At 40.5% G+C, this 12880-nt stretch overlaps 1 protein-coding gene across 1 annotated transcript; it reads right to left on the reverse strand.

Annotated features, from left to right (window-relative positions):
- Nucleotides 1-2171: 2171 nt before the first annotated feature.
- Nucleotides 2172-6103, reverse strand: LOC148143490 (putative G protein-coupled receptor 139). The gene is made up of 2 exons (XM_087975212.1): nucleotides 6034-6103; nucleotides 2172-3106 (listed from the first exon to the last, which is right to left on the reverse strand). Exons 1-2 carry the CDS (start codon nucleotides 6101-6103, stop codon nucleotides 2172-2174), a joined length of 1005 nt encoding a protein of 334 aa, XP_087831338.1.
- Between the last annotated feature and the right edge of the window lie 6777 nt (nucleotides 6104-12880).

The following is a 12880-nucleotide window of genomic DNA, read 5'->3' on the forward strand; positions in this document are numbered from 1 at the left end:
TGAGTGGAAGCGCCTTAAGGTGTGTAACGGAACAGATGGATCTTGAGGTTCAGGTGCACGGTCCTCTGAAAGTTGAGTCACAGATAGATAGGCCAGTGAAGAAGGTTTTTGGCACACTGGCCTTCGTCAGGCAGGGTATTGTGTATAAACGTTGTGAAGTTATGTTGCAGTTGTACAGGAGGATGGTGAGCTGACACTTCGAGAATTGTGTCCAGTTTTGGCCAACTCGTTTAACGAAGGATGTTATTAAATTGGAAAGCGTGCAGAAGAAATTTGCAAAGATGTTGTCAGGACTCCAGGGTCTGAGTTAAAGGAAAAGGTTGGATAATCTCGGACATTTTCTTCAGAGCGTAGGTGGCTGACAGGGAATCTTATAGAAGTGTCTGAGGTCATGAGAAGCATGGATATGGTGAATGCAATCTGTGTTTTGTTTTTCAGGGTTGGGGAATTGTGGACTAGAGAACATCAGTTTAAGGTTTAAGGGGAAATAATTAAAGTAAACCTCAGCCGCAACATATTTATATTACACAGAGGGTGATACTCATATGGACTGAGCTGCCAGTTGAAGTGGTTGATGTTGGTGCATTAACAACATTTATAAGTCTTTTGCACAAATACATGGATAGGAAAGGTTTAGAAGGATATGGGCCAAGTGCGGGTAAATGAGGTTAGCATGGATGGGCATATTGGTTGGCATGTACCAGTTTGATCCAAAGGGCCTGTCTCTGTGCTGGTGGACTCTTTGACTCTGTGACTACGAAACTAACTGGCTCATTATGCAGCCACACAGCTTGGTCTCCTTTGAAGTCATTCAAAGGAAATCCTTGCGTGAGGTAAATGGTTGTCTAATTATATGCTACCTATTTTGCACAGGCACAGCCGACCCATATTACGATTGGGCTGAGGTAACACTTGCGAATATACTTTAAAAACATACCTCATGATAATTAAGACGTCCATTTAAGAATGATAACAAACCAGAGGCAGAGATTGAAAGAAGAGGCAGAAGCTGCAGAAAGGATTTTAATGTTGGAATTTTACAAGCAGAAACAGATGAGCATCTCGACAGTACTGCCTAAAAGGCTCGCAGAGACAGAAACCTAATAATAATTAAAGATACCTGAGCTGTTCTGAAACGCACAGATTGCAAAACTTTGAAACAAAGCTTGTGACAGTTGTTGAGGCTTGATGACTATTTGATCCCTGTCAAATTATGAAGCTCTTAGTCGCCTGTTGCTCTGTGATAAATCTTTGAGACTCATAGTATCCCTTCAATGTGGAAACAGGCCCTTCTGTACAATAAGTTCACATCGACCCTCTGAACAGTGAGTCATTCCTGAAGAAGGGCTTATGCCCAAAACGTCGATTCTCCTGTTCCTTTGATGCTGCCTGACCTGCTGCACATGTTTAAGCTCTGATCACCAGCATCTGCAGTCCTCACGTTTCCCTCTGAACAGTAACCCACGCAGACCCATTCCCCTGTATTCACCCCGGACTAATGCACCTAACCTACACATCCCTGAAGACTATTGGTAATTTAGCATGGCCAATTTACCTAACTTGCACATCTTTGGATTGTGGGAGGAAACCGAAGCACCCGGAGGAAACCCACGCAGACACAGCGGGAATGCACAACCTCCACATAGATAGTTACCTGAGGCTGGAATCGAACCTGGGCCACTGAAGCTGTGGGGCATCATTGCTATCCACTGAGTCAACTTTGTTCTGAGATGCTCTGTGAAAATGCTCTGTCATCATGAAATCAACTCTTAGAAGATTTATGTCGACAGAAGTAGCTGGAATTAGGTGAAGTCGGTGTGGAACTTCATTTCATAGGAGTCCTAGAGACATGATATACCATTGGAACATATTCCTTACCCATTTACTTAGATTCAGTAACTGCAATTGAGTTCAACACCTAGCATTGCCTACTTTTTGTTGTCAAGACCATACCTCCCTGATCAAAAAGAGTTCATTGGCTAAGTGATCATACAAACTGGAAGGGTCGACATTTTGCCAACTAGAATCACAATTTAAGGGAATAGAAATACGCTAACAGGTTCTTTTTGTTTCAGTGGCACTGTCAATTGGGGTTAAGGGCGTGTCTGCAGTAGAGTTCCAGTGTTCGGACATACAATTAAGGAGAGTTCAGAATCAGCCATCAAATGTATTCAACTCTGTGGAAGCTCATTTCCCTGTTTTCTGTGAATTGCTGCTTTAATTAACATATATACAGGATATTTGAACACCTTCAAGAATTGCTCTCTGAATTTAGTCTGGGTCGCTGCGTAAATGCATGTGTTGGTGCAGCAGCTCAAAAGCTGAAGCATATTTCCGCTTTCTTGGAGAATAAATTTTGGATCATTGAAACCTGAGATCTGATAATCCTTTGTGATTCGGACATACAGAAAGTTTACAACATAAGTCATCCACAATAAGAGGAAGCTGCTCGATATGGTAAAGAGCAGAACAATGGACTTTCTCCGATTGTGCATCTCTGGGTCGCTCTGTTTCTCTCCATTACGTTGGCTACGGAGCCTTCTGCGGATGTTAAATGTTGCAAGAATATTTCTAACTGTTAGTGCGTTGAAAGCTAGCATCAGGAGGAATGGCAAAAAAGGATTTAACATGCGGTCGATCCAGTCAAACACTGCCCAAGTGAGTTCAGAATAAAATGCTAATTTAATGCTGCAGTACCATGGGACACCCTTAATCATATACAAAGGCTCATATACAAAGTACCACGGGATGTTTTTGAAACAGCTCAGAGTACAGACCGTTCCTATTACAGCAGCTGCAATGTTTTCAGTGCAGTACTTTCTTTTAAACTTCTGGCAACATATGGCTACAAATCGATCAAAAGAGAAAGCAACTGTTAACCATACTGAGCTGTCTCTGGCTGCATAGGTTAGATAAATTTTGAGGCTACAGACTGGCGTCATGGATAGGAAACGAACTGGGAAATAAATTACACTGATTCGGTTTAATATTACACCAGTGATAATAACCAGAAAGTCAGTCACAGCCATCCATACCAGATAATGGGTGATACATCTTGAGAGACCACATCTTCCAAGAGACAGGATCACAATAGTCATTAAGTTAGCTGCAGATGAATGAAAAAATTATTAATCAAAACTGTTAGCTATATTCTTGATTACCTGAAATTAATTGGCTACATCCTTCGTTTGTGAGATCAAAGCATATTTAAATTTTTGGTATGAGCTGGGTTCTCATTGGCAGATTTGAAGTTGACTTGATGCCAGTATCCAGAATGAACATCACTGGATATAGGTTTCTAGGAATATGTACACATATGCTTCCAGGAATATATCCCACGTACTTTATTAGGGAATTTCAATTCAGAAAACAGATGACAATTGTGTTGGATCAACGTTGCACAAAGAGTGCAGCAGAGATGAATGAAGCGAAGACAATAAGGAAAGTGTTGCAGAACATATCAGCACATCAATGCCCAGGCATTGAGAGCATCCGATCAACTAAAGTTTCAAGAAGCATAAGAAATTGAAGAAATCACATTGGAAATTTTAAAACTGATTTACATTTGCTGGTATCAGCACATGATCTGAATAAACCTTAAAACAATTTCAAACTGAACCGACCATTAAATTATTACATCAAATTAGTGTTCTTAATATTACTTCAGGAAAAATCCCGAACTTACATTCAATCACAGTTTCTCTTCTTTTAATCATCTATTTATTAACGTATTTATCTGGTTATTAATCCATAAATCTATCTTTTTACTGAACTCGGAAGGTATGAACACAAGTTCTACGCACATTGATTTCCCCACTGGAATGTCAAGTAATGGGTTGTTTCAATTTTTTTGCGTGATCTGAAATGGAACGTTTTCATGAAATGTGAAAAGATTCTCAATCTTCAGATGCGGTCAGGGGTCGCATAAGGAACGCTTTTATATGCAGTCGAGTTCTAGATGTTATGAAGTATACCTGTGAATAGTATTTTCGACTTTGCAGCACACTCTCACGACTGCAGAAGCTGATCAGGTTTATCTGGTCATGAAAAATCCGAAACAGCCAGCAAATACTCTCTTACAGTTAGATTATATATTTCAGATTTGTTTTACATCGTATAACAGCAAGTCAGAATTTCAGCACTATCAGATAATGACAATGTAGTCGTAACGGCGTGGAACACCCTGCTGCAACAGTCATAGACTCGCTAAATATAAAGGCATTTAAATGGTCACTCGATAATGGAATAGTGTTGGTCAGATGCACGTTTAACTTTGTTTTGCAGGTCACTGCAACATCGAGGGCCGAAAGGCCTGTACTGCGTTGTAATGTTCTATGTTCTATTTTCTAATATACTGTGAGTTGATCTAAAGTCCCAACACACACCTTGGATTTCCAAACACAGATGTGATTCTTGATTAAAAATGTTTTTTTCTTTAGCAATGCCATCGTCATACTATATGATCTCATGGGGGATCGTTGGGTGCATGTCAATAGGTCTCAGCAAGTGGTAACATTAAAGAATAAGGTGGTCGAGGAGGCGTACTGCATGCTTATCTTCATTGGTTGGGGCAGTGAGTTCTAAAGTTGATAAGTCATATTGCAGATCTGTGAGACTTTAGGTCTGCCACAGTTTGAGGGTTTTGTGCAGTTCTGGTTATCGCACATCAGAAGGATGTGGAGGCTTTGAAGCGGGAGCAAAAGATGGTTGCTAATATGCTGCCTGGATTTGAATGCATTAGCTTTTGGAAGGAAGTGAGCAAACTTAGATTATTTTCTCCAGGGCATTGCACGTGGATTGTCAACCTGATAGAAGTATCTAAAATTATTAGAGGCTTGGATAGGGTGTATAGTCGGTATCTTTCTCCCAGGGGCATCGGTCTAACTTAAAAAAGGGAATGTTTAAAAGACCTGTAAGAGGCAATTCTTTTTTTTCTTACGGTGGGTAGTCTGTCCTTAGAAGTATTGCCAGTCAAGATAGTACAAGCAGATAGGTCAGCAAAGTTTATGAGGCATTTAGAGGTAAGGGAATATCGATGCACTAAACAGGTGCAGGCAGATGGGTGTAGGTTAGAATGGCATCGTGGGCTAAAGGACCTGCTCCCATGCAGATCTATGTTCTATGTAACTCTGTTCCTAATGCACAATCTCGAAAACTCTTCCAGTTGTTGAGATCTTTGTACCTTTGACTCACTAAATTGGCATCAGTAGCCATGAGAAAAAACATGTTGAACACTATGCCCTAATGTCGCAATAATAGGAAATGCACATCTAAGTTCTAAACGCTAATGGTTGACCAACGATTCTAAAATGTATTCCGAAACACTTGAACAATAATCTTCACCTCACAAAACCAAAATGCCTATAACAACCATTTCAGAATGAACGGTGACTAAGTCGTTGTCATGAATCATTAAGGACATTATCTTTAAATGCAAATTCTCTTCTAGCCATTTGAACAGGAGTAGACCGTTCAGCACTTTGGAACCTGCATCACTCAAGTGATGAAGGATGATAATTTACCTCAAGGCTGTATTCTCGCGTTTTGTATATGCTTTAATGCCCCTGGTAATTGCGCTGAAAGCGTACTTTCTGCATCTACTCTCTTCATTCTATTATAATAATTACAATTTCGATAATATCACCTCTCATCAATACAATATCATTTGAATGCAAACTTGAATTCTCAACCAGCCCTTCACAGGGCTGCCGCATTATGCCTGGAATCAATCTGCTGCACTTACTGCTGGAGGCAATTCAATATTTAGACAAGGTAAAGACCTGCACATAAAACGTGCACAACACCATTTTATTAACAATTAAAAAAGGACTAATTTACTCTGAAATTCAATGATAAAGGGTAACATATAGTTTGCTTTCTGAGTTGCTTGCTGTGCCTGTCTGCACTATATTGGTCGCTTTGCTAGAGAATGAGGAGAGAATTAGACTGCATTGATATAGCTTCGGATAAAATGATAGCAAAGAAATTGATCAAAAGGATATGTAAAATAGATTATTGGTTCTAGTGACTCACCTGGTACACCAAAGGCAGCAAGAACAGGATAGTAAATGGCATATACTGGACCAGTTACTTGTCCATGCATTTCCCAATTTTCTTTGAAGATCCTTCGAGGGTAGATGTAACTTTGATTACCAGTGCCAAAACATTTACTGATTCCTCTCTTATACTGCGTGCAGCTCCCCACTGATTCAATTAGGCCAGAATGCCGTCAACATTAATAACAGTAATTTCAACAGGCAAACGAGTTGTGTCAATCAGCGCGAATTTCATGGCTATGTCGTCTATCAGAATGTTTGTCACACATTTTAATTGAAAAATGAAGAAAACACTGTTTAATGAGTTTTGTATTTAGCACTTCCAGAAGTTTACATTTCCCAATGGACGCTGGAATAATGACAAGAGATGCACTGTATTTGTCAAGAGCATCTGGGTTGTAAGCTATAAACTTGATTTTAATTGAAATGCTTTGTTGATCTAAAAAGCAGCATTAGCAAATCTGCTGTCTTCTGCCTAATGCAAAGTTCGACTCATGCTGATCCTCAAATATAGCCCATGCACCAGCGATTCTGCTCTCTCATTGACAAAGGCCACTATTGAACTAATACACCTGGGCACCTTTCTCGAACTGATTTGCTAACTTTCAAAGCAGTAACAACTTTTGAGGAAACTAGAAAGTTTCAAATTAATTTCAATCTTCCAGTTAACAGCATAACAGATCATAGGACATAATATTAACGTTTAAATGCATGTTATAGAAACAATAACCAAAACCATTATCTATAAAAACAAATCAAAGACACATCTTCTTACTTTTAGCATACCAGAGAGAAGTGAAGATCACATATACTTATCCCACGGACATTAAAGTAGATGTTGATTTCACCCAAAGTAAGTTCACAATTATTATTAACACTTGTTGGTTAACTCAGAGTTTAACTTTAACCTGGAAAAATTCCACATCACAACTGTTTCACGGCCCAACTTTCCCAAATTATTATAATGTCTAGTGAAATCTAAATTTCGTCCATCTACTGGTTTCTTTGAAATGCAAGCTGTAAATTTCACGAGCTGTAAACATGCTCCTCTCGCTTTCCAGAGCTTGGGAAGACAATGCTGGTTCTAACTTTACAGGAAAACCTTACCATTGTTCCCGTGTAGAAGTCAACTTCCAAGTGAAGAGAATCACATGAGCCGTATATCCAAGTGAAGATGCTATCACCTCTCCAATAATCTAGATCTGGAACTACATGAGCAATTTAAAGCACAACTGCTGAAAACAAGTCATTTGTTGGAACTAAGGATAATCGCAGTTATTCACTATGGAGGTAAAGGTTCTGTCATTATTTTCAGGTACTATGCCATGAAACAATCTGAACCAACTTTTATTCCAAAGGTGAAGTTAACCAGGCATGCTGATTAGCAGACTTCAGAACAGGTTTGAAAAGCCCAGTCACTTCATTCTAAATTATAGACAGATTCCGAAAACAAAAATCCATGTAGATTGGCGTTACAAAAAACGTAAAACCAAAAGTCTGCCTCTGGGATCAAGTCAATTCAGGAGATTTCGGTGAAGGGATACAGCATGTTAACGAAGTTTTGTTCCACGCCATATTTAGTCTCCCTTTGTTTCTCTATTATATGCTGGTTGTGCTCTTCTACATACGCAATTCCTGTATGCTCCTTTACCACGTTCGTAAGTCGTTAAAGTGTGGCTGGTCTTCTTTGTGGTGTTATCAACAAATTCTACATTAAATCGCCACTGATATAATGGGTTCATGGCAATGATTGACTGGCAGATGTAGTGAGCCTTAACATTACATATTTCTGTTGAATACAATTTTGCTGTTGTTCTGAAGTGCCATAGCTTTCCTGGGTGCTTACATTTGCATTGGTGGTAATGCCATTCAACAAGATGAAAGCCGTCCTGTATGCAAATTCAAAACTTCTCCAAAAGGGCGATGCTTTGGCTACTTTGACTAGTTCTTTTATGAACAGATGCTTCTGCAAATTACATATTTTTCATGAAAACTTGCAAGTCTGTTTTCTCCCAGCAATTCCTCTTGGTGGCTCTGTCATGGAATTATACCATTCAGGACTCGGTAAGAGTTGTCAGTAATAAGAAAGTGGTGTAACGTTGGAAGTATATGTGCACAGCTTTATTGCCACACGTGTCCAGCGTGCAATGTTTAATTCAGAGTACATTTGACACTTCAAATGGTTGAATATTCTATGTGATTATTGTCAGTAGAATAGTTTCAATATGTTCGATTTGGAGCCAGGTGACCTAATGGGGTCTGAATAAGATTTTGTCTTCCATAATATATCAAAATGCCTTAATGTTCTATTAACTGTGTGTATCAATATAGCATGTTAGTCACATTGCAAATGCACTGCAATCTAGATCTTAGCTTCAATCGTCCCAGGTGATTTTGTTAACAAGAAAAGGAAAGAGCTAATCACACCATTATCTTGTTGGCTACTTTGCTGATGATGATATACAGCGATGGTACTCTTGGCTCTTCGTAGCAACATAACAGTTGGAGTGCATACTACTGTCTCCTGATTTATACGTGTATTTTGAAAGCAGTTAAAATAAGTTTTAGCTCAATAATACCCGGGCTTATGAGAAAGATTTTAATCAACTGGGGGAAAGTAAGGACTGCAGATGCTGGAGATCAGAGTCGAGATTGTGGTGCTGGAAAAGCATCAGTCAGTCAGTCAGCATCTGAGGAGCAGAAGAATCGACGTTTCAGGCAAGAGACCTTCATGATAAAGTTAAAAATCACACAACATCAAAATATAGTCCAACAGGTTTATTTGAAAGCACTAGCTTTCAAAGCGCTGCTTCTTCATCAGCTGGTTGTGACGGCCACCCGATGAAGAAGCAGCACTTCGAAAGTTACTGCTTCCAAATAAGTCGGTTGGACTATAACCTACTGTTGCTTGAGATTTAACAATGAAATGCAACACTCAGAATGGCAGCAGTGGCAGCGGCGGAGCAAAGCAAAACGAATCTGAAGGCTAAGTGGGAGCAGCAGAATATTAGACACCGCAGTTCAGTAAGTCACATGAGGCCAAGAGGAGGAGTTGATTGGTAAGTCCTGTTGGGTATTTGCAAACCGTATTAATTCACAATTTACTGTATAAACAGAGGTACTTGTTTGGTTTATTTCTAGAAACAAACTGGCTTCTATTCTTTTAAACTTTAAAAGATTCAATCATGGTGGGAGAGACCGAAGTGTGATTTGCTCCTCTTGCTCTATGAGTGTGGTCATATATATTTCCAATGCCCGGGAGCAGTATATGTACAGGAAGGGGTTCAGCTGCAGCACCTTGACGCTCGGATTTCAGAGCTGGATCAGCGGTTGAGGACTCTGCGGAGCTTCCGCGAGTCTGAGAGCATTGTTGATCACATTTTTAGAAAGGTGATCATCTTCAGATGAAGAAACCTGAAGAAGGAAGATAACGAGTGACCACAAGCCAGAGCAGGAAAAACAGGCAGGTATTTCAGGATCCACTCGAGGTTCTGCTCGCAAATCGATGCGTCAATTTCGAGGCTGATGAGGCCATTGGTTCCTTTAGGGACTGCAGACACAGACAAGCTTTTGGTATCACAAGCTGCCTGTGTGTACAGGAGGGCAGCAAGAGAGGAAGGGCGATATTAATAGGGGATTCTACTGTGGCCGCTAGTGTGACTCCAGCATGACGTGTTGCCTCCCTGCTGTTAGGGTCCAGGATGTCCGGGGAGAGCTGCAGGGCATCCTCAAAGGAGAGGGCAGTAAGGCAGAGGACATGCTAAAAGCTCGTACGATTCACAAAGGCAGACTGAGGGATGGCGTATAAGTCAAGAATTTGGAGAGCTAGACAGTAGACTAAAAAGCAAGACCTCGCAATTTGTAATCTCCGGATTTCTCCCAGTAGCACGTGTTGGTGAGCACACGAATAGCATATCGAGCAGATGAAGGTGTGGCCTCACAGTTGTTGCAGGAGGTGTTGTGCAGGCATTTAGATTCCTTGATCACTGGGACCATTTCTGAGGAAGGTGAATCTGTACAAGTGCGATGATCCACATCCGAACCAAAGCAGTACTAACATTCTTGCGGGATGGCTTACTAGTTTAAATGAGCAAAAACATTAAACTAATTCAGCAGAGTGAAGGGACATAGACATTTGGCAGAATAAGGGGACTGAATCGTACAATAATACAGTCAAATCAGAGGGAGTGCAGCTTTAATAGTTTCCAAGGGAGTAAGGCAAAGCTGAATGGTCTTTGCTTTAATACTGGGAGTACCGATGTAAAACTCATGAATTAAGGGGGATTATTGATATATGTAAATGCGATAAAGTAGCCATCATATGGATGTGGTTGAGGCAAGCGCAGTATTGGCAATTCAACATTCTGGGATATATATATATATATATATATATTCAGCGAGATAAAGGAAGGGTGAAAGACGAGGAGACTTTGCACTATTAGTTAAAGAGCGAGTCACTACTATAAGGGGAGATGGCACTTGGAAGGGTATGAATGAAGCTTTGTGGATAAGCTCAGGAATAAAAGCAAAGGGGGCAATCACATTGCTAGGTGTATATTGCGGACTCCAGAGATTCGGTGGAGAATTGACGGGCATATTTGTGTACAATTCACTGAGGTAAAAATAATAACAAAATTATCATTACTGTAAGTGATTTCAACTTTCCCAACATTAACTGGGATATTATTTAGAGCTGGGATTGAGTGGATTTCTTGAAATTTGCAATGGAGAACTTTTGACACAAATATTTAATGAGTCGAACGAGGGATGGAACGGTTCTGGGGCTAGGGAGGAGATAGCAGAGCCTTTGGCTTTCATATTTGAATCGTCATTGTCTACAGGTTTGGTACCAGAGGACTGGACGATTGCAAATGTTGTGCCCTTGTTCAAGAAGGGCAGTAGAGATGACCCAGGTAATTATAGACCGGTGAGCCTTACTTCTGTTGTAGGAAACTTTTGGAAAGGATTATAAGAGGTAAGATTTATAATCATCTAGCAAGCAACAATTTGATTTCAGATAGTCAACATGGTTTCGTCAAGGGCAGGTCGTGTCTCACAAACCTCATTGAGTTTTTTGAGAAGGTGACCAAGCATGTAGATGAGGGTAGGGCAGTTGACGTGGTATACATGGACTTCAGTAAAGCCTTTGATAAGGTTCCACATGGTAGGCTGTTGGAGAAAATCCAGAGGCATGGAATTGAGGGTGATTTAGCAGTTTGGATTAGAAACTGAAAGAGGGCAGTGAGTGGTGGTTGATGGAAAATATTCAGCCTAGAGTCCGGTTACTAGTGGTGTGCCACAATGGTCTGTTTTGGGACCACTGCTGTTTGTCATTTTTATAGATGACTTAGACGCAGGCATAGGTGAATGGATTAGTAAATTTGCAAACGACACTAAGGTCGGTGGAGTAGTGGACAGTGTGGATGAATGTTACAGGTTGCAGCGGGACTTGGATAAACTGCAGAATTGGGCTGAGAGGTGGCAAATGGAGTTCAATGCAACTAAATATGAGGTGATGCACTTTGGCAAGAATAGCTGGAAGGCAGAGTACTGGGTCGATGGAAAGATTCTTGGTAGTGTGGATGTGCAGAGGGATCTTGGAGTTCATGTACATAGATCCCTGAAAGTTGCCACCCAGGTGGATAGTGCTGTTAAGAAGGAATGCAGTGTGTTAGGTTTCATTCATAGTGGGATTGAGTTCCGGAGCCACAATAAGATGCTGCAACTATACAAAACACTGGTGCGTCCACACTTGGAATATTGTGTACAGTTCTGGTCCCCATATTTCGGGAAGGATGTGGAAGCATTGGAAAAGGTGCAGAGGAGATTTACCAGGATGTTGCCTGTTCTGGAGGGAAGGTCTTGTGATGAAAGGCTGAGAGGCTTGAACCTGTTCTCATTGGCAAGAAGAAGGCTAAGAGGCGATTACATAGAGTCATACAAGATGATCAGAGGATTAGGGCGGAAGACTGCCTGATAATTGAGCAAAATGACAAAAAGAAGGATAATTTATTGGATATATTGGCATGCTTAAAAGTGTAAAAATCTCCAGGTCCAGATGAACTGTGTCCCTCTCTGTCGTGGAAGACAATGGAAGAGATTGCAGGAGACAGCCTCAAATATTTAATTGACGGGAGAGGTGCCAGAGGATTGGAGAACAGCTAATGCCCTTCTAATACTTAGCAAGAGTTGCAGAGGTAAGCCAGACAATTACAGGCCTATGAGTGTCACGACAGTGTTAAGCAAACCACTAGATAAAATTCTAAAGGAGAAGCAAGGGTTCGTCATCGATAACCAGTAAGGCTTCATCAGAGAGAGGTCATGTCGAACAAATTTGATTGATGTTTTGAGGAGGTGACCAGGTATATAGATGAGTGCAGTGCAGTTGATGTACTTTATATGATTTGCAGCAAATCATTTGACAAGGTCCCATATAAGAGACGCATTAAGAAGACAAACAAAGATGGACTATGGGATAATTGCATAAATTGGATTCAAAATTGATTGTGTTGGAGGAGATAGACGGTAATGACAGATTTCTGCTTTACTGACTGGAAGCTAGTGTCCGATAATGTCCCATGATCTACGCTCGGTCCCTTGTTGTTTGTTATTAAAATAAAAAAAGACAGTGCATTTATGGAAGTGGGTGTAGGGGGATGGACTGGTACATTCGTAAATGATCAAAAGGTTGATTGGGTGATTCACAGTCAGTTTCTTGAGATACAAGCTGATGTTATCGGAATGAGCTGAAAAGTAGCAGATGGAACGCAACCCTGTAAATTTTGATGCTATACTTTGGAATGAATAATTTGACAGGTAAGTAC

Source organism: Chiloscyllium plagiosum, unplaced genomic scaffold, assembly GCF_037043375.1.
Source record: "Chiloscyllium plagiosum isolate Xiang-an unplaced genomic scaffold, Cpla_swu_hap1 HiC_scaffold_27, whole genome shotgun sequence".
Classification (NCBI taxonomy): domain Eukaryota; kingdom Metazoa; phylum Chordata; class Chondrichthyes; order Orectolobiformes; family Hemiscylliidae; genus Chiloscyllium; species Chiloscyllium plagiosum.